This window comes from Saccopteryx bilineata, chromosome 2 (genome assembly GCF_036850765.1).
Source record: "Saccopteryx bilineata isolate mSacBil1 chromosome 2, mSacBil1_pri_phased_curated, whole genome shotgun sequence".
NCBI lineage: Eukaryota > Metazoa > Chordata > Mammalia > Chiroptera > Emballonuridae > Saccopteryx > Saccopteryx bilineata.
In genome coordinates, this window is record NC_089491.1 from 2,755,348 (window position 1) to 2,776,933 (window position 21,586).

Here is a 21,586-nt window from a genome sequence, read left to right on the forward strand (position 1 = left end):
CCCCCGCATCCGCCGAGAGGGACACTGTCCCCTCTCCACACGCCCCGTCCGCCCTGCCACGGCAGCCTGACGCCACGCCAGGGGAAGCGTGGGAAACTCACCCGTCACCCTGGCAACAGCTGCCGAGGCTGTAATGACACAGCAGTTTTGGTTCCTCCGCGCCCACCCCGGCCCTCCCATCAGCACTGTGGGCCCGGAGGTGCTTCCCGCTGCACCCCGCGGGCCAGCCGGTCTCGCCAGGCACCTGGACTCCAGCCGGGCGGCCCCCAGGACCCCCACTTCTGCAAACCCCCCGACAGAGGCGGAAGCTGGGTCGCACAGCTGTCTCTGTGGACAGGCAGCGGTGGCGGCCGCTGCCCCCTGGTAGCCCCGGGCCCCGCCCGACACAGGAACCTCGTCCGCTCTCCTTCCCCATGGCCCCCAACTCCCAGCCCCTGTTTCCACAGGACAGGAAGAGCCCGGTGCTCCAAGCACACGCAGCAGAAACCGTCCTGAGTGACATCTGCAGGCCCCCCCCCCCCGGAGCCGTTCTCTGCTCCGTCCTCCCCCCAGGTGGGCTGGGGGCCCTGTGACCACTCAACCCCCGCAGGGCTCAGGGCTGCAGAGAAGCCGGGAGGCCAGCTCTGACCGCTGGATTGTCAGGACACAGGAGCCCAGGTGGGCGGAGCAGGGCAGCCCTGCAGGGCGAGGTGCTCCCCCCGCCCCCGGGCGCTGTCTGCGGGAGGCAGGGGCGTGTCCCAAGCGACAGGGGACTGAGAAGGCAAGGCAGGGAGGGTGCCAACCGCCCCTGTGCCCTGGGAAGCGCACGCCAACCCCCCACAGCATGGGGCTCCCTCGGGGGACCGCCTCCTCCCACCCGTTCCCCAGCCGTGGACACACACGGAGGCTCGGCCTCAGGCACGGTCGCGCGCACACAGCGCTCCGTGGTGGAGTGGGCCGGGGCCTCAGAGACAGCGGGTGGTGGGCACAGAGGTGACCGGCTCGCTGCAGAAGGGAGAGCCCCTCAGGGACCCCGCCCACCATGGCACCTGCACAGGGCCGCCAGTCCGAGGGCAGGGGCGGGGGCCGCTTGGGCTGCAGGTTCTGCCTGCTCCCCCCACTGTGTGACTCTGGAGAAGTGACACTCTAAGCCTGGGGTTCCTCCTGTCACAGCCGGGTGCCAGGCGTACCCGCCCGAGGCCTGCTGCTGGGGTGACTGACCAGCCCCTGGGTCGCGTCAACGGAGCCCGAGTCGCAGCCCCATTCACGCACGGACCTCTGGGAGGAGGGGCCGCCACCCTGCCCGGACAACGGAAGGCAGGCGTCCCCGGCAGAGGGCTGTCCGACCAAACAGTCCGGAGGTGGGGTGGGGGGCGGAGGGGACAGCACCAGAGGCCAAGGGCAGGCCCTGAGGTGACAGCCAGGAGGACTTGTGAGAGGGGGCCTCTCCCAGGCCGCCGCCACCCCCGAGGGGGGACCCCGATACTGCTGGGTCAGCCCGGCGGCCCCGAGGGAAAGAGCGGGAACACCCCCTCTTGCTGTATGTAGTCACCCAAACCAGGTGGGTGTTCCTCTCCCACGGGCTACCTGCCCCCTGCATGCAGGGCCTGGGGGCCGGGGCCGGCCCGAGGTAAACCGAGGCAGGGAAGGCACAGCAGGCAGCACAGAGAGGTTTGTGACGGTCAGCCTTCCTGGGCTCAGCATCCCTGAGCACCACGGTCGGTCAGAGCTGGGGAGCCCTAGGACGTCCCACCGTGGGAGACACCCCGCCGTGGGGGAGGTGAAGGCGAGCTGTAGCCCCCTCTGCAGGCCCCTCTCTGCAGCCCCCTCTGCAGGCCCCTCTGCAGGCCCTGACCACTCACTTGCTCTCCATCTCAACCGCTAGGCAGTCCCCGTGGCCACCAGGGACAGCTACGGGGGACTCAGCTGCCACCAGCGAGTGACGCTCCCCCAGCCTCAGCTCCAAGTTGCTGGGCCTTGGGGTTCACAGCTCCCAGAACAGAGCTCGGGCAGCCCCCGCGGCCCCGTGTGGCCATGTCACCCCCATCCACAGGGATGCTGCCCTGCTGCGCCCCACCCCGTCTCCTAGGAAACCCAGCGCACCAACAGCCCGGGGCTGGAGCCCGAAGACTCCCTGGTGTGGACGAGAGAGGGGCCGTTTCCCCTTTCACATCCTGGGCCTGGATTTCAGTTCCCGCTGGAGTCCACAGCACTTACTAAATGATCCAGCCACCTCACCGACGCCCCACCCGGTCCCCTGCCCATCTCTCCCCAGCTTCTCCTCCACACCCACCACGCCCTGCCTGGCCCAGCACAGGGCAGGACCCCCCCACCGGCCCTCGTGGGGGAAGCCCTCGCCCACGGGAGGCTCCGGGCCTGCCCTGCGCCAAGAGCCGGCCTTGTCCTCCACCTGCCCGTCAGAGCAGGGCTAACCCTGTGTGGGGCCCTTGGCCGCAGGGGGGCCGCTGAATCCTCACAGCCACGGTGCCTGCAGCAGGCAGCACCGGCCACCCCACTGGGCCTGGGCGGGTCCTGCACCAGGGAGGCTTTGCTGGGCTGGCGAGGCCTGGACACTAAGGTGCCCACGCGTGCCCGGCACTGTGGGTGAGCTCTGGGGTGTGAGGGGGACGCTCCCGGGGCCCTGTGCACCGGGTGGAGCCCCCAGACCTGAGGAGAGATGGGGACAGCTCGGTGCCAGCGCCTACGGCGGGGTCTGGCTCGGCCCAGACCCCAGCACCACTCCCTGCAAGGCAGGGTCAAGTGAGGTGGCCTCGGGCGTGTGGACGGCCCTCCCCAGCCACAGACTCGAGCACGCAGGCGCGGCAGAGCGCCGGGCCCTCCCGACAGCAGAAGGCAGAGAGCCTCGCTGGTCCCCACAGCTCGAACTGCAGCTGCAGTGTGGGATCAGGGGGTGAAGGCACACCCCCCCGAACTCACCCACACTCCCACGAATAGGGGGAACCCCAGGTTTCCAAGACAAACTGCTAGAGCCGGGAAGCCAAACTCGGCTCCGGGGGCAGGCAGGGGTCAGGGCCCCGTCCAGAGGGTGAGCACGGGGCTCAGGCAAAAGCCAAGCCAAGCGCAGCCCAACCACCATGGACGGCCAGACCAAGAGCTGACCAGCGGGACCTCAGGGAACGTCCGGCACACCCGTGCGGTCTCCCCCTGCCCCTCCAGGCCCCACGCCTGCCCAGGTTCCCTCAACAACCTGAAGGGCCCTGGACCCTTCGCTCCCCAGCGGCCTGGACCCAACAGGCATCTGTCGGTGCCAGGATCTGGGCTGTGTGCAGAGGACAGAGTGGGGAAGGCCCTGAACCCCCCACCCAGAACCGCCCCACCCCTGCCCCCAGACGGGCTGACAGGGTCAAGGGGCACCAGGCACCCCGAGGTCAGCGGTGGGCACCCCGAGGTCAGCGGTGGGCACCCCGAGGTCAGCGGTGGGCACCCCGAGACCCAGCCGCCGCACATCCCCACCGCAGGCTCCAGCCGTGCACCAGCACTCACGGCCACCAGCGCCAGCAGAGAGTCGGCCACCTCGGCCACCGGCCAGAGTCTCGGGGGCTCCGGGAGCCAGCAGGCGCCCACCGCTGTCCGGGTCCCAGGCTTCATCTGCCCTCTGCTGCGTGCTCCTTGCGGCCGACAAGAACGGCAGTGGGGCGGCTACCCTAAAAATAGCACGGCCACACACAGGAAGGCAGCGAGCCTCCTCATCCAGCACCTCGGGCCGCTGACCGCCTCTGGAAGGCAGGGGACGTGAGGGGCGGGCACGGGGAGCCCACGCGGATGCCCAGCGCCCAGGTGCAGAGAGACCCACAGGGTCGCCCTGGAAGAGGAGCCTCTGCCGCTCTCCACCACAGCCCCCGGCACCAGGGCCAGCAGCGGGCTGTGGGCCGGCTCCACCCCCCAGCGGTGCCCGCGGGCAGCTGCCCTGGATGTCGTGTGGCTCCACAGCCAACAGGGCGCTTGGGAGTCCACTGGACACGGGGCTAACACCTGTGGGCAGCGAAGCCACACTTCGTGCCCATCCCTGGGGGTCTGTCCCGGCAGGCCCCCTGGAGGCGGCCCACGGAAGCTCCACCACCGACCTTCACCTACGGGGGACCAGCAGCCAAACCTGGGCTTGGACGGGGCGAGCAGAAAGGGAGCCTGCCTGCTCCAGGTGGACAGCAGGAGCTTTGCAGAGAGGGAGTGCCCACGGGGGTGCAGGCAGATCACCCGGCCATGAGACCTCGGCCAGGAGCCAGGAGTGGCAAAGCCCAGCTGCGCCCTGTGCCCCTCACAGCCCAGGGTGTCCAGGGGAAGGTGGGCCAGGGTTCCTGAGTCCCCACAGAATAAAAAGACCTGGACTGAGCCTGACCCCAGAGGTACCAGCTACTTCCTAATCCAGAAACAACTCCAAAGCCAGACCGTCCCAGAGAAGCCTCTGCTGGGACACGTGACCACGGAGGACGCGCCAGCCTGGCAGCACGTAGACACGTGTCCAGAGCGGGCAGGGGCTGCTGACGCAACCCGGCGTGGGCATGAGCAAGACCAGGAGGGGGGAGGAGGGCCCAGGCCCAAGACAGGTCAAGCAAGTGAGGGGGCTGAGGGGACCAAGGGGCCACTGAGAGGACACAGGGCTCCCAGGGGTGGCTTTAAGCGCAAGGAACACGGAGTCCCTACTCTACAGAGCTCCGGGTCACAGGAGCAGGGAACCCCCCATGGGAGGGAGGGGCCCTGCTGGACTGGAGAAGCTGCTTCGAGGAAACCTGGCTGGTGACCTCCAAGGGCCACCAGTCAACACGTCGGCCAGACCCAGGCTCAACCCCCATCCCAGGCCAAGGGGGCCTCTCTGAGCCGCCGCTTCCCACAGACCAGAGGCGGGCAGGACAGCGTCGGCCACGCCCCGCACCCCCCTGGCACCCTGCCCCGGGGGTCCACAGACGCAGGCATCCTGCAGGTGGAGCCCAGCCCCGCCCCCGCTCACCTGGGGGCTGCTGGTGCCGAAGCCCAGGGTGGGCGTGGTGGGCACAGACATGGAGTGGGGGCCCATCGGGGAGCTGATGACGGAGAAGGGCGGGCCCATGCCGTTGATGGGGGAGCTCAGGGTGCTGATGGGCGAGTGCAGCTGTCCGGGGGAGCCGAGGGAGGGGCCGAGGCCAGGCCCCAGGGCGGGGTGCAGCGAGGGGGCCGCCATGGAGCCCCGCCCCGTGGGGGAGTTGAGGGAGGAGGAGTTCACCTGGGTGGAGAAGTCTGCAAGACAAGAATGCACAGGAGGGCGGTCAGGAATCCACACAGACTGGCCTGCTACCCCCCCCCAGCCAGAAACCACAGGAGGCCCTGACACGGGAAAGCCAGCCAGGGCAAGGCTCACCAGCGAAAACTCCCACCCACACCAGCCGGGCCGGCGGCCGCGGTGCCCGGGCAGACGCCGGGAAAGCAGGCCGGGCACCCCCCCCCCACGGAAAGCAGGCCGGGCACCCCCCCCCCACGGAAAGCAGGCCGGGCACCCCCACCCCCCACAGGCGCTCTCGGAACCCTGGCCGGGTGGGCAAGGAGGTCAGACAGCCGCCTGCAGCTCAAACCCTCCACACCCCCAGGCCTGTCCACCCGCAACGCCCGGTAGTCAGGAGTGCCAGCCGAACTCTCTGCCCATGTGCCCAGCGGGCGTCCAAGTGAATGGGAAAAGTCACAGGAAAATGAAGACGGATGTTGCCAGAGCGTCCGCTACGGGGCAGAGCTACATCCCCGCGCCCGCCCGGTGTAGAGAAACACCTGGGAGTGAGGAGGGAGTGAGGGTGCTTCCCACTTCAGCTGGAGAAACAGGGCCTGTGCTCACACCTGCCCCGGCCGCGGCACCCTCCCGAGTGTGTGCCCCTGACTGCCAGGCCACCCTGCCTGGGCCTGCTCCGGTACCCCAGCAGCGGTGGCCACGACACCAGAGCCCCCAGGACCCTCTGACTCCCAACCCCGAGAGCCCGGGCCGGGAGGCACGCAGCCGGGGCCAGGAGCTGCCGGGTGGGCCTCGTGGAGGGGCCGGCTGTGTGCCAGGCCCGTGAAGACGGGATGAGACCTCCCACACACAGCCTTTCATCTCCAGGATGTCTGGGCCCCAACGGGAGCTCGTTAGGCCTCCCCACCCCACCCTGGGGGCTCAGCAAAGGGAAGTGCCCCCAGCAGTGAGGCTCTTGGGTGGGTGGCGGGTGGGGAATTCACTGCCCGCTGCCCGTGGGCCTGAGCAGGCGGCTGGAGCTGCAGCCAGGCAGGATGCCCCGGGCAAGCCATGCCCCTCTCGGGGCCTCAGCCTTCCCACCTGCCAAGGGTCTCTGGCCCTGCCCCAGACAGCCAGCCAGCCAGCCAGCAGCGGTCACCCCTGCTCCCGAGAAGCCGGGAACAACGGGGCAGCGGCTTTGTCCACACGAACCCCAGGTCAGAGCGCACACCGTGGCCACACCCCTCAGCAGCCCCAGACCGACTGAGCTCCCTAAAGCGAGCAGCAGCTGTGTCCCGAGTGCTCCCGGAGCACCAGGCCCAGAGCAGACAGTCCCTGTGCATGCCAAGTCCTCTCGTCAACACCGGCCACCTGTGCAAACTGAGTCTCGGGGGGACACGCACCGTCCAGCCAGAGGATCTGACTCCAGCCTTCCGAACTTGTGTGACGGTGCCGGGCCCCCTCGAGGCAGGCTGGTCCCACGGGAACCCCTGCCGCACCCCCTCCCCCGGGAGCACCGGGAGCACTGACCAGTTCACACCCCGTTGCCCCCAGCCTGCTGGGCACTTGCTCCCTTGCGCCCCCCTCCGGAGGAAGGGGAGCCGGGGTTTCCCTCGCCAGCCAGGGGCAGGGGGCCCGCCCGCCCCTGTACCCGGTCTGACTCACTCCATTGGCAAACAAGCCTCCTGTGCTCCACTCGAAACCCTCACCATTCACAAAATTGGGACTAAATCGCTCCACTGAACTTGGAAACAGAAGCTTGAGGGATCCCAGCACCAGACGGCCACAGTGCTCGTCGGCAAAGACCAGGAACGCAAGCCAGCCGACCCATTAGTCATTGGACCGCCTGGATCATACGTGGACCAAGGGGTCTCCGTCGGGGCCGACGAGGGCGGACAGGCAGGGAAAGGTGTCCAGCACAGCTGCCCGCGTGCGTCTGGAACGCACTGGCACATCCTGATGTCACTGAACCTTTGTGACCCAGTCCACCCTGTCCGCCCCCCTGTTACAGACCGGGAAGGCACGACCCCAGGAGCTCCCCAGCGGCCCCTCGCCGGGCCACCTCGACTACTGCCCAGGCCCCTGCCGGGATGCCCGGAGCGTCCACCTCCCACGGCCTGCCTGCAAGCCAGCTCCGTCCCTGCCCAAGCCTCAGCGTCGGGTCCGTGCGGACAGGCAGGCAGGTCCACCGTGCAGGCGCAGGCCGGGGCGACCCGGGCGGCCCTCCCTGGTCACGGGGGCCAGAAGCCCGTGCTGACCCCAAGGTGCAGCAGAGAGGGAAGGAAGACAGACTGTGCACAAGGGGCTGCAGACGGCACCAGAGCCCAAACTGACAGGAGCCACGGCGACCGCTGGGGTGTCCGGGCAAAGGCTGGACCTGAAGGGTCAGGGACGAAGGGGCCCCAACCCCAGGAGTACGTCCCTGAAGCCTGAGGACCTGGCTGACCCGGGGGGGAGTTGCCACCTTTCCCCCCAGCCCCGGGGGTCGAGATGGGCCAAGAAGGAGCAGTCACTCCTGGGTTCTCCCAGCTCCCCACTTCTCCCCACCCTCTGCCAGGGAAGTCCTGGGGGCTGACGGTCCCCAAACTACAGGGAAGAGCTGCTGTCCGCCAGGAGGCCCAGAGCCGCTGGCCAGCCGCACAACGCACCGGACAGGCAGTGCCCTGCCCGGGGCAGGGGGCCTTCCAGCCCACACAGCTGCAGCGGCTGAGGGGCCGGCTGAGGGTCTGGCTGAGGGGCCGGCTAGCAGGGCAGGCTGGGCAGGCAGAGGGTCTGGCTGAGGGTCTGGCTGAGGGGCCGGCTAGCAGGGCAGGCTGGGCAGGCAGAGGGTCTGGCTGAGGGGCCGGCTAGCCAGGCAGGCTGGGCAGGCAGAGGGTCTGGCTGAGGGGCCGGCTGGCCGGGCAGGCTGGGCAGGCAGAGGGTCTGGCTGAGGGGCCGGCTGGCCGGGCAGGCTGGGCAGGCAGAGGGTCTGGCTGAGGGGCCGGCTGGCCGGGCAGGCTGGGCAGGCAGAGGGTCTGGCTGAGGGGCCGGCTGGCCGGGCAGGCTGGGCAGGCAGAGGGTCTGGCTGAGGGGCCGGCTGGCCGGGCAGGCTGGGCAGGCAGAGGGTCTGGCTGAGGGGCGGGCTGGCCGGGCAGGCTGGGCCGGAGCCGCCTGCTTGCTTGTTTGCTGCTCCAGGGCAGGAAGGGGAGGGAGACGCAGGAGCAAGCTTGGCCGGAAGGAAGGAGGGAGGGAGGCAGGGAGGGAAGGGAGGTGACTGCCAGGCTGCACCCAGAGATCCCCAGCCCCCCCCAGGCACCATCCGCACCCCGTCCAGGTCAGAACCAATGCAGAGGGGAAGCTGGGCAGACGGGGAAAGACGGGCACAAGGAGGGGCTCCGGAGAATGGGGGGGCCACCAGGGAAGGGGCCTCGGCCTCTGGGTCAGCCCACCCCACGTCAGGGGGCCTGGCTCCTCGGGCACGCCCCATCCTTTGCACCCCGAAGTCAAGGGTGCAGCAGTTGCTCCAAACGGGCAGACCTGAGCCCCTGGTCCCCACACACACACCACAGGAGTAGGCAGCGACTCCCAACGCCCGCTTTCCAGGACACCAGCTGCCCCCAGGCCCCGGGCGGGCACTTCCTGTTTACACACACTGGACACAGGACACTTTCCCCAGCCTGGGTGACAATGGGCTGGGTGTGTTTTCTGGAGTCTTCAGGAGGGAGACACTCTGGCCGGGAAGGGGATGTCAGAAAGGAAGCCTCAAGCACCCAAGGTCCTCTGCTGCCGCGGGCTGCAGGGGCGGCCCTGCCCCCGTCCTCCCTCCCCCCACTCCCCGCCGTGCTGCGGGCACTGCCCTTCCCGGCCACTACCTGTCCCCACCCACAGATAAGCGGAGGCTGTGAGATAAGGCGATAAGGCGTGCTTCTGAAAAGCTCATACTTTGGACTAGCAGGGGACTTGTCACCACAGGCTTATCTGATCCTCGGCTCAGCGGGGCTGAGGGGACGCCAGCCGGCTGGGAGCCTGACCCTGGGAGCCAGCTGACACTCAGCCCAACCCTCCCCCAGGAGGGTGCCAAGCGAGGGGCCTCCGAGGGAAGGCAAAGCCCAAGCTTTGGGGCCCTCAGAACCGGGGCCCTCAGAACCGGGGCCCGCACCCCAGCCCCTCACACCCCGTATGGCTGGCTACCCTCTGAGACCACCAGCAATCCCTGGGACTCAGGGTGAGGAGGCCAGAGCCTGGGAACTCACAGGGACCTCCAGAGAAAGGCAGGCCTGTGTCCAGGCAGAGGGGAGGCCCCGGCAGCCCTCAACACGAGCAAAGGGACCTCAAAGAGCTGTCAGACTGAACCCAGGGAGGCAGCATGGAAGAGGTGGTAGACAGACCTCTCTCTCTCTTGCCACAGAAAAGTATTTCAGGCCACCAAACTGACTAAAAATGCAAAATACCCGGAGGCCAAACACAGAAACCGGGAAGCTGAGATGGAACGGCCCATGATGGCCATCGCTCCGAGCAGGCTCAGAGGGGCTCCCCGGGCCCGAGAGCGAGTGTGGACGTTCCGTTAGTGCAGTTAAAGTAGAGACTGTTCTCATGGCCACTGACAGTGGCCAGGCTGCTTCCGAGGCGATGCGTTCCAGACCATCACGTATGCAAGCAGAGACGACAGCCACCTCACAGGGACGGCTGAGCAAGGGACCCCTGAGCCCTGAGGACCCTTTGAGAGGGAAGGGATATCCCCACTGACTCAAATTTCTGAGCTGTACAAGCTCCCTCCAAAATGCCCCCAGGACCTTCCTGGACCCCAGAGCAGGAAGCCGGGGAACCCCCACCAGCTCCCTTCCGGCCTCTGCCGGGCAGGCGGGGAAGGGGAGAGGCGGGGAGGCAGGAAATGCCAGCCTCGTACTACAGAAGGGGGGGGCGAGACCCTGCCAGCCCCGCCCAGGCAGGCAGGGAACCCCCAGTTCTTGGAAAGGGTGTCTCAGGGCTCCCCCGGGCTCTTCTGAATTTGCAGAGACAGTTAGGACAGCAGGGTCTGAGCAGAGCGCCGCGGGGGCGAGAGAGGACACAGCGCTCACCCGAGCAGGGAGGTCAACTCAGGGGAAGGACGGGGAGGGGTCCCATGAGGCTGGACTGAGCCAGGGGCTTCAGCAGGGGCATGAAGGGGGGCACGGAGGTAGAAACGGGGGTGCCCAGGAGGGGAGGGGCACAAAGGGGTCAGAAGACCCCCTCAGGGAGCCAGCACCCAGCCAGACAAGCATCGCTCCCCCAGCCCTGCAGCTCTGGGCCCCGGCCCGGTAATCCCCCCCTGGTAACCCCCCCCCACCCCCAGAACGGAAAGCCTGCAGTGAGGAGCTTCCCGGGACACCCACCGCCAGCCCCCACCTTCCGGAAGAGCTGCTTCCCCTGCAGCCCCGAGGAGGAGAAGTGGCGGCCGGCGGGGGCTGTGGTGGGACCACGGGGCGCCGGGCCTGGGGGAAGCTGGGGGCGGCGGCAGCGGGAAGGGGGGCGAGAGGGGCCACGGGGGCTGAGGGCCCGCGGGCGGGGCTGGCCTCGGCGAGAGCCACGGGGCCCCCACGCCCAGGCCTGAGCGGCCCCTTCCGTAAACACGTACGCCCACCGCGTGGGCCCTCGAGCCCTGGCAGGGGGCACGTGAACACGTCCTGTGTGCCTGCTTCTGACCTCCCCGCGGAAGGCAGGCTCACCTGGGGGCCTGTCCCCTCCGACCCCAGGAACACGGCTCACCCTCTGCCTCCAGCCAAGTGTCAGTTGACAGCTCGGGTGGCCTGGGCTGAAATTTCAGCTCTTCTGGGGTCACCTTGCCCTTTGCCCAACCAATGGCCCCAGCCCCAAAATCTCAGCCCCTGCTGAGGACACAGGCCAGTGCGACCCTCACGGGTGACCGGGAAAACCCCAGTCTGCCTCCAGGAGCCTAGGTGAGATGGGAGTGACCAGGCAGCCCCTGGGGAGAGGCCCCCACAGGCCGGAAGGGACCCAGGCCCCTCCCTCTGCCGGAACCAGCAAACTGGTCGGCCCGCAGGGGCCAGAACTCAGACTCCGCTCCACACCAGAGTCCAGGGTGGTCCAGACCCACCCAGGCTGCAGAAGAGAGAGGAGGAGGAGGCCCCGTGGAACAAAACAAGCATCTCCTTCACCCCTGCCCGCCCCCCGCCACACGAGGTGGGTCTAAGGGACTCCAGCCCTGGACACCTCACAGCTCCACCCTCCACGTGCCCCACGGAGACGGCCGGCCGGCCTCCCCTAGTGCTACCCTCTAGCGCTGCCCCCAGACCCTGCCTAGACAGGGGTGTCCCGGGGCCCAGGAGGGGGAAGGCGGGGCAGGCAGGCTGGACACCGAAGGCCCAAGCACAGGCAGGATGCTCTGCTGAGTGAGGGGCGGACACCACTCCCGAGCCAGCCCCCAGGTCACACGGGCGCCCAGAGTGACCCGCGGCTGCAGACCTACACCAACGGAGGCTCTGCCCAGGGCTGGAGAAGGCACAGGCGCTCCTGAGAGCCTCTGGGGTCCAGACCTCAGAGTGACCCTGGCTGGGCCGGGCTGGGCCAGAGCCCTGGACTCCAGTCTGGCTGCTGCCTTTACGAGCTCAGGTCTCCCAGGCTCCCTTGGGGCATGAGCTGCAAGGACTCAGGAATGCCAAGCCTACTTCTGTGGTCTCACCCACCCCTGCCCAAGTCAAGGAAGGCAGGGTCTCAGCTCCCTGCTCCCCGGCCCGGGAGCAGCCTGCAGCTGGGCTCTGTCCTTGACCTCACCTCTCAGCCTGACGCCCCACTAGACCAAGAGGCTTCGAGGGCTGGGGTCTCGTCCAGCTACCTCAGCCCCCATACGGGCTCAGGGGCCGGCTCAGAGCAGGAGCCCGAGACCCGCAGGGAAGTAAGGGGGTGTGGGGTGAAGGCGAGGGGCCTCGGGGTGCCCCGTGAGGCCTGCGGTCCCTGACGCGGGGCGTGTGCAGACGTGATGGACCGGGCAGCTGGACCCCACCCACCACCACCAAGGAAATCAAATAAACAGGCAGGGGCAGCATCTTCGACCCAGACCTGCTGGACTTCTGGCCAGGCCCCCCCCTAGGGCCCTCCATGACCTACAGAGGCCTGAGGTCAAGAAATGCTGACTCAAACATCTTGACCTCCAGGTCCCAGTCAGACGACATCAACCCAAAGTCCTTCAATCTTGACCAATATCAAATTCTCCAGGGCAGAGGGCACCCTTTGCAATGTGCCTCATGGTGACAGGTCACCCCAGAGTCTAACCAGGGAAACTACTCTCCATAACAAAGGCTCACAGCAGAAAGATATCTGTGCTGGCATCTGGTGAGCCCTCAATGACAAACACGTCAGCACCATCACCATCATTACCATCATCACCTTCACCATCACCACCATCATCACCACCATCATAATCACCACCATCACCATTACCACCATCATCACCATCACCACCATCATCACCATCACCACCATCATCACTATCACCATTATCACAATCACCACCTTCACCATCACCACCATCACCATCACCACCATCATCACCATCACCACCTTCACCATCACTACCATCATCACCTTCACCATCATCACCTTCACCATTATCACCATCATTACCACCATCATCACCATCACCATGATTACCATCACCATCATCACAATCACCACCATTACCATCATCACCATCATCATCACCATCATCACCATCATCACAATCATCACCTTCACCATTATCATCATCACCACCATCACCACCATCATCACCATCACCATCACAATCATCATCACCATCATCACAATCATCACCTTCACCATCACCATCATCACCAGCATCATCACCATCATCACCACCATCACCATCACCTTCACCATCATCACCACCATCATACCATCATCGCCATCACCATCACAATCATCATCACCATCATCACAATCATCACCTTCACCATCACCAGTATTACCAGCATCATCACCATCACCATCATCACCACCATCATCACCATCACCTTCACCATCATCACCACCATCGTCACCATCACCACCACCATCATCACCATCACCTTCACCATCATCACCACCATCATACCATCATCGCCATCACCATCACCATCAACACCATCATCACCACCATCGTCACCATCACCACCACCATCATCACCACCATTGTCACCACCATCACCATCATCACCATCACCACCACCACAGTCACCATCACCACCAGCATCACATCACCCTCCTCCTCACCCTCTGAACAACCCCCCGCCCTGTCCCACTGCACAGCCAAAAGGCTGAAACCCATATGGCTGATGGTGACGCTAAACAGGTATTGCCACAGCAACAAAAGGACAATGTTTCAGGTTCTGCTGGACACACCGAGCAGGCTGGGGCTGGTGAGGGCGAGGGGCAGGAAGAGAAAGTGGTGCCCAGGACAGCAGCCACCCTCGCTCAGCCCACTCACACAACCTGGGGTGCTGTGGTTGAGCCCAGTGGCAGCAGGTGTGGCTGGAGCCCAGCCGCAGTGGGGAAGTGGGACGCACAGGCAGGAGGAAGGGGTGGCCAGAGGGGCTCCCTGTGACCAGTCACCCAGCGCCTGGGCCTAGAAAGTGTTCAGGAAAGGGCTGGGGCGTGGCGGCACCAATGCACTGGGGTCCAGGGGCCACAGCCTTGGCAGGGGGCTGCCGCATCCCCGTGCCCGCCCTCCAGAGCCCACGGTCCACGGGGACTGTGGCCACCGCCTTCACAACAGGCCCAGCTCCAGTCAACCAACACCACTCCCACCACCTTCCCTTCGATTCTCGCAGTGGGCGCTGTCCTCACCCTCCCGGCCGGTGGCACTCCAACAGAGAGGTGTGGGAGGCACTATCTGGGGGCACCTGGGGACCAAGCTGCACATTTAACCTGGGGGGGCGTGGCTCAAGACTCCACGAGACAGGGGAGAGACCTGCACTGAGGCTGTATCCACTCACTAGCTCAGAGAAACGGGCCAACACAAGAACAGGGACACACAGCAGCCGGACCCCGGGGAGGCTGGGCCGAGCTCCCGCCAAGCCCTGCCCCCCGGGCCCAGCCCCCCCCGGGGCCCAGCTCCCTGCCCCCCAGGTCCAGCCCCCTGCCCCCCCGGGCCCAGCCCCCTGCCCCCTCTCCCCCCCCCCCCGCTACGTCACGCCCCTCTTTGCCAGGCCACCCTGCGTGCACCTGGGCGCTACAGGAAACGCTGGCAGCTCCAGGACAATGGTAGCAGCTCCAGCTGCACAGGTCTGCCTCCTTGGGGCTCCATCCTGCACGCCACACAGATGCCCCAAACGCCAGCTCAGGAGATGCCGACTCCCTACCTTCCCGCCCTCCCTCCCGCTCCCATGTCACTCCACGGCTTTCAGACCTCGGGGCAGGCCGGGTTTCCAGAAGCCAGGTGACCCCAGGCAGAGCCCCGGACAAGGCCCAGCAAGCAGGCCTGTCCCCAGAGGCCGTGGGTGGGGTGGGCTCGTGGTGGAGCAGGACTGGCATGGTGGGCACAGTGGCCATGGGGCTCAGAGACCCGCCCGGAGTGCCAGGCCCAAGGCCAGGTGCTCAGTCCAGGTGCTGCTCCCCACCCGCCCAGCGGGCACAAGCCTCACAAAACGCCTGTCCTCGGGGTGCAGGCAGGCCTCGGGCCATCCCTGGGGACTCCCCAAACCCGAGGCTGGTCCTTTCAGGACAGCTCCAAGCGTCTGGTTGACCCAGAGGCACCCACATCCCACCCGACCCTGGAGAGAGCTGGGGGGTCACAAGGATTCGTGTGGCCTCACTGAGGGGACGCCCCACCCGTCCCAGGGACCCCGAGGTGAGGACTGCCTGGTGCGGCCAGCACGAGGAGGAAGTCAGGAGAGCACGGTGGCCGGCAGTGCCCAGCTCAGGCCCCGTCCAGCCCCGCTGCCCTGCGGCTGGTGTCCAGAAAGGAGCCTCTGCCAGGGAGCTCCCTGGTGGAGGCCAGGACCCACCCAGAAAGATGCCAAGGGGCCCTTCCCAGAGAGTGCCCAGAGCCAGTTTCCACCTCGATGGCTAGAGGCCTGAAGAGCCCTCCCGCGCCCTGGGTGCGTGAGGAAGACCACCCTGGTCCGCAGCCAGCCCTGCCTCTGCCGGCTCAGTGCCCACCTGTGCTGCAGGGGGCGGCGGGCCTGCCAGGGTCCCTGGGGAGGAGGGGCCGGTGCACAAAGGGGGTGACAAAAGGGACAGAGCTCAGAGCAGCCGAGAGGCAGCTGAGAGCACCTGTGTGTGGTCCACTACCACCCTGGACTCCGCCAAATGGAGCTTCCTACGCGCCTGGAGTCCCCGAGGACAGAGACTCCGTGCTCAAAGCCATGGTCTACGCAGCTGTACCTACTGCACGTCCACACCGCCACCGTCCACGGCGTGCGAACGTTCATGACAGGAGCTCTGACCCAGCCGGCAGACGAGACAAGGGCCTCAGGGAGAAAGAGGCGATTCCCAAGCTGGAGAGCCACCCAGCCAGAAGCCAGGCGTGTGTTCTGCCCCTGGAGCTCCCAGCACACTTCAGGCGCAGAGAGAACCACTCCCCGCCCCCACAGCCCCCCACGGTGGCCGGGTACAGGGCTCCAGTGCAGACCCCCGGGCACAGGGCTCCAGGCGCAGACCCCCGGGCACAGGGCTCCAGGCGCAGACCCCCGGGCACAGGGCTCCAGGCGCAGACCCCGGGGCCCAGCAGGGAGACCCGCCGTGGGGGCCACAGGAGCGCAGGGGGCTGGAAGCAGGCTCACCTCTCCGAGGCCAGGCAGGGACTCCCAGGCAGAGTGTGGCCTCCCCTCCGGACAGTCCCCCCGAGCAGTCCCCAGCCAGCACCTCCTGGGTGCCCGCCCAGACCGTGCTGGAGGGTGGGCAGAGAGGGGGAATTCCTGGTGAAACCCCGCCTGTTCCACAGCAGCCTGCGGGGTGAGGGGCCCCTGGGTCTGTGGGCTGGCTGAGGCGGTTTCTCTTGAACAGGAAAAGAAAAGATTCTTGTTTCACTCTGAGCCGTGCTGGCTGGCTCAGAGGCCTGCCGCCACCCGGCTCTGTCGCGGAACGCCTGTGTTTCCCGCCCCCTCCAGCTGTTTCTCTAATGTTCAGTGCGTCCCCGTCGGCTCCTGGAACACGCTCGCAGACAGGCAGGCTGAAGCCTAGCGGTGCCCCGGGCCACCTGTGGGGAAGCTGGGGGACTCCATGCCAGGTGGCCGGCAAGGCACAGCCTTCCGGGAAGGTCAGGGAGAGCGGGCGCTCCGAGCACAGCTCCGCTGGGCCCTGTGCGGACTCAGCTGCTCCTGGGGACGTCCCGAGTCCTCCGAGCACCCACGAAGCGTGGCCATGTCGAGGACACGCGCAGGGATGCGCAGAGCCTCCAGGGCGTGGCCACCTAGGGCCACGCAGTGGGTGGGGCACAGCCAAGCCAGGCATCCCTGGCTCAACTCCCAAGGGGCTCAGGGGAGGGTCTTCTGAGACCCCTGCCACCGCGTTTGTGAGGCTGGACCGCAGGGCACCCTCCCCGTGGCAGACACAGGCTCACCCACGCTCCCTGACTCAGCCGGTGGCAGCGCCAGCCCGGTGCCCGCCATGTGCGGGGGCTGGGCTGGCGGAACCTCTGTAGACCGGAGACAGGGCCTCACCCGTGAGACAGACCGAGAAAGAGACGTCCGCTCACCCACCCGGACGGGGCTTCCCCGTGGCCACGGTGGCCTGGGGGCTGCCCCGCACGGGCGGGGTCCTGTGTAGGCGCTCACCTGGACCCACAGAGCAGCCATCCAACCCCACCCAGCCAGCCCACTGCGCCCAGACCTGCCCTTTCACAGCTCGGCCTCAGCAGGCTGCCCCCACCATGCTGAAGGCCCCGTGGGCTCCTCGCTGCTCCGGGGAGACCCCCACACGCCGTCCCCGCACAGTCCGAGCCCTCACCACGGCGCCCCTGCTGGGCCAGCTCAGTCTGGCGCCCACCATGCTGACGGGACTGATTCCCGACCTCCCCCCCAGCAGCCCCTCGGGACCCGCCATGAGCCAGCTCTACGCCTCCCCCCGCCGGGTCCCGGGCACACGCAGGGGCAGACGAACGGACCGCAGCCTGTGCTGAGGAGACGGGGGCCCAAGGCCAGTATGCACGTGCGGACAGACCCAGAGCCTGCACCCGCGTCCTGACGAGACATGGAGCCACATCCCCACATCTCTAACCCACGGCCTCACTCCCGACACACCAGGTGTTGGGGGGGGGTCGTGGCCGGGATGGCACACCCATCAGGACACCGTGGCAGCAGGGAGGACAAGCCACTGACCCCCCAGACCTGAGGGTGGACAGGTGCTGCGACAGGCGCCCTGAGAGCCCAGGACGGGGCCGCAGCGGTCACCTCACAGGACGGGGCCGCAGCGGTCACCTCACCAGGACGGGGCCGCAGCGGTCACCTCACAGGACGGGGCCGCAGCGGTCACCTCACCAGGACGGGGCCGCAGCGGTCACCTCACAGGACGGGGCCGCAGCGGTCACCTCACCAGGACGGGGCCGCAGCGGTCACCTCACCAGGACGGGGCCGCAGCGGTTACCTCACCAGGACGGGGCCGCAGCGGTCACCTCACAGGACGGGGCTGCAGCGGTCACTTCACCGTGGCGGCACCCCGCCCGCAGGGCCTCCAGACGGAAGGGGGGACGGACAGAGCGACAGAGAGTCCAGGACAGACACGCAGCACGGCCACCCGGAATGCCCACGGCCCCCTCTGTACCGACGAGAGTCCCAGGTAATCCCAGTCAGCTCTGCACACCCTCCCCACAGCCAGCCCTCCGCCGGTCACGTGGCAGGATGGTCACTGTCCACTCAGGGGCTGGCAGAACCTCCCACAGCTCCCTACTGCACCCCCTAAACTCCGAAGCCCTGGCCTACCCGAGGCCAAGCCAGTCCCCCCGCGGGGCCTCCGCCCTGGCCGTCGCAACCTCGCCACCGTCCACTCCGCTGGGTCCCACAGCACTCCTGTGGGTGGCCCCGGCAGGGTCATCTGGGGGAGGGGTCCGGGGAAAGCTGACTCCCACCATGGCAGCTGTCCTGGGGAAAGGGTGCAAGTCGCTCCCACGAGCACAGATTGCAATGCCCAGAGCACAGGGTCGGGGCGTGGATAGGGAGCACCCACCTCAGGCTGGTCACGTGACTGATACACACGCCCCCTCCCCCATGGCTGGGCCACCTGCAGGGTCCTGGGCCAGCCTACCTCTGCCTGGGGGGTGGGGAGGGCAGCACAGAGGCCTGGGGAACAAGCCGGACGGGCAGCAGCCTCCAGCCCTCACGCCCTCCGGAGAGTGCGGGAGGCCCTTCAGCATCTGACAGAGCAGAGAGGAGACCCACACCAGTGTGCGGAACTCACACCCAGTCCATGGACCAGCCGCCCCGAATGGGGAGACCCAGTCCCTCCAGGGTACACAGAGCCTGCCAGATGCCAGGGGAACCCTCAGCACCTGGCCCCACGAGCACTCAGCTGACCCCTGATCATCAGAGAAAGGACAGCCATGTGCGACCTCACTCCATCGAGTGCAACACGCCCCCCCATCCAGACCCAGCACAACCGCGGAACCAGCACCCCCCATCCAGACCCAGGACAACCATGGAACCAGCCCCCCATCCAGACCCAGCACAACTGCGGAACCAGCCCCCCCATCCAGACCCAGCACAACCGCGGAACCAGCCCCCCCCATCCAGACCCAGCACAACCGCGGAACCAGCCCCCCCCATCCACACCCAGCACAACCTCGGAACCAGCCCCCCCATCCAGACCCAGGACAACCACGGAACCAGCCCCCCATCCAGACCCAGGACAACCGCGGAACCAGCCCCCCCATCCAGACCCAGCACAACCTCGGAACCAGCCCCCCCATCCAGACCCAGGACAACCACGGAACCAGCCCCCCATCCAGACCCAGCACAACTGCGGAACCAGCACCCCATCCAGACCCAGGACAACTGCAGAACCAGCCCCCGACATCCAGACCCAGCACAACCGCGGAACCAGCCCCCCACATCCAGACCCAGCACAACCGTGGAACCAGCCCCCCATCCAGAACCAGCCCCCCATCCAGAACCAGCACCCCCATCCAGACCCAGCACAACCTCGGAACCAGCCCCCCCCATCCAGACCCAGGACAACCTCGGAACCAGCCCCCCATCCAGACCCAGCACAAACGCGGAACCAGCCCCCCATCCAGACCCAGCACAACCGTAGAACCAGCCCCCCATCCAGACCCAGCACAACCACGGGACCAGCCCCCCATCCAGACCCAGCACAACCGCAAAACCAGCCCCCCAATCCAGGCCCAGGACAACCTTGGAACCAGCCCCCCATCCAGACCCAGGACAACCTCGGAACCAGCCCCCCATCCAGACCCAGCACAACCTCGGAACCAGCCCCCCATCCAGACCCAGGACAACCACGAAACCAGCCCCCCATCCAGACCCAGGACAACCACGGAACCAGCCCCCCCATCCAGACCCAGCACAACCATGAAACCAGCACTCATCCAGACCCAGCACAACCGCGGAACCAGCCCCCCCATCCAGACCCAGCACAACCATGAAACCAGCCCCCCATCCAGACCCAGCACAACCATGGAACCAGCCCCCCCATCCAGACCCAGCACAACCATGGAACCAGCACTCATCCAGACCCAGCACAACCATGGAACCAGCACTCATCCAGACCCAGCACAACCGCGGAACCAGCCCCCCCATCCAGACCCAGGACAACCACGAAACCAGCCCCCCATCCAGACCCAGCACAACCATGAAACCAGCCCCCCATCCAGACCCAGCACAACCATGGAACCAGCCCCCCATCCAGACCCAGCACAACCATGGAACCAGCCCCCCATCCAGACCCAGCACAACCATGGAACCAGCCCCCCATCCAGACCCAGCACAACCTCGGAACCAGCCCCCCATCCAGAACCAGCACCCCCATCCAGACCCAGCACAACCTCGGAACCAACCCCCCATCCAGAACCAGCACCCCCATCCAGACCCAGCACAACCGCGGAACCAGGGGCAGGAAGACCCCAGAGGTTAGTCAGCACGTCTAATGTATGGGTTTCACGCATGTGCCTTTCGACACCCTTGCTCACAGCCGGTGACTGGCGCTGATGCACGACGCTAACATGTTCTCCTCCCCAGAGAACAAACTGGAAGGAGCTCCAAGCGGCAGCAGGCGACCAGCGGGTGACCTGCGGGCCAGAGCACACCCCCACGTCGGACCCGCCGCGGACAGGCAGAGGAGCCCGAAGGCCCCGTGCTCGTCCCCTGCGCGTGGCCGGAGCAACGATCCCAGCTCTCCTGCCAGGGACGCAGGCCGCACGCCTACAGGACACCAGAAGAGGGCCTGGCCCAGCCGCCAAGTGCCTGTGACGACCACTTGACAGACAGACGGACAGAGAGACACACACACGCACAGCAGGGCACGACAGCACAGAAGTCACTCTACATAGTTAGGATCCTCTGTCACATCCAGAGCCTGGCCGGGGAAGCTCTCTTCCCACGCCCATTTCACAGAGAAGGAGAACAAAGCCAGGAGCTAAGAGGCCCGTCAGGGTCAGAGTCGGGCGTGGTGGGGACACACAGGACATGGGTACGGTTCTGGGGAGCCCCCAGACGATGGGAGCCCAAACCCCCACCAACACCTCCAAACAGGAGGACTGAGCCCCATCCCCACCACATGTCGGAGTTCTCTGCAGGGGGCGGGCCTTCCAGACACCTTGGGCTGGCAGACCCAGACCAGGGGCGTGCCTCACGGCCCCTCGGCCAGGATGGTGGAGCAAGGACGGCAGGCGGAACGGAGCCAAGGGGTCCAGCACGGCTCCGGGTCACCAGGTGCCAGGACTGGCCGCAGGACAGCGTGCAGGCCCGCACGCCCTGGGTGTCCGTCCCTTGATCCCTGACCGAGCAGAGAAGCCTGCAGAGCCCACATCAGGGGCAGGTCCCTGTCGAGAACGCACGGCACCGGGCAGGTGTCCTTATTTCAAGGTTCCAGCTCCAAAACCATGTGGTTCCCAAAGACAGCCCGGTGCAGCCTCGTGTGGTCTCCACTGCTGTCCACACGGCACAAGCGAAGCCAGGCCACGGCCTCCTCCACCAAGATGCAAGCCAGGCCCCTCGATGCAAAGCACTAACCATTCAATAACTGCAAAAAGACCTTAAAAGGCCTGAAGGAGTGAACGGGTCCGAGCTGCTGCCCGACTGGCCAGGTCCTGTTCGAGGGCCTCCCCTGAGCCGCTGTGTGGCCCTGGGTAAGCCACTGCACATCTCTGAGCTTCAGTTTCCCCCAGAACCTGGGCACAGAAAAGTGCATCCTCCTAGGGAGGTCTGTGGAGGTGAGGGAACTAGCCACACGAGCCCCGCACAGGGTGTGTGCAGAAGAAACGAAATAGAGGAACGGGACGCACAGCCAGGA

The 21,586-nt window shown here is 66.8% G+C and overlaps 1 protein-coding gene across 6 annotated transcripts in view; it reads right to left on the reverse strand.

The window, feature by feature from the left end:
• RXRA (retinoid X receptor alpha) overlaps positions 1-21,586 on the reverse strand; it is a 108,453-nt gene that overhangs the window by 21,879 nt on the left and 64,988 nt on the right. For all 6 annotated transcript variants that reach the window (XM_066255758.1, XM_066255757.1, XM_066255756.1 and 3 more), the window contains exon 2: positions 4,946-5,211. In XM_066255758.1, the coding sequence (XP_066111855.1) occupies positions 4,946-5,211 (266 nt within the window). The remainder of the gene's footprint in view (positions 1-4,945; positions 5,212-21,586) is intronic.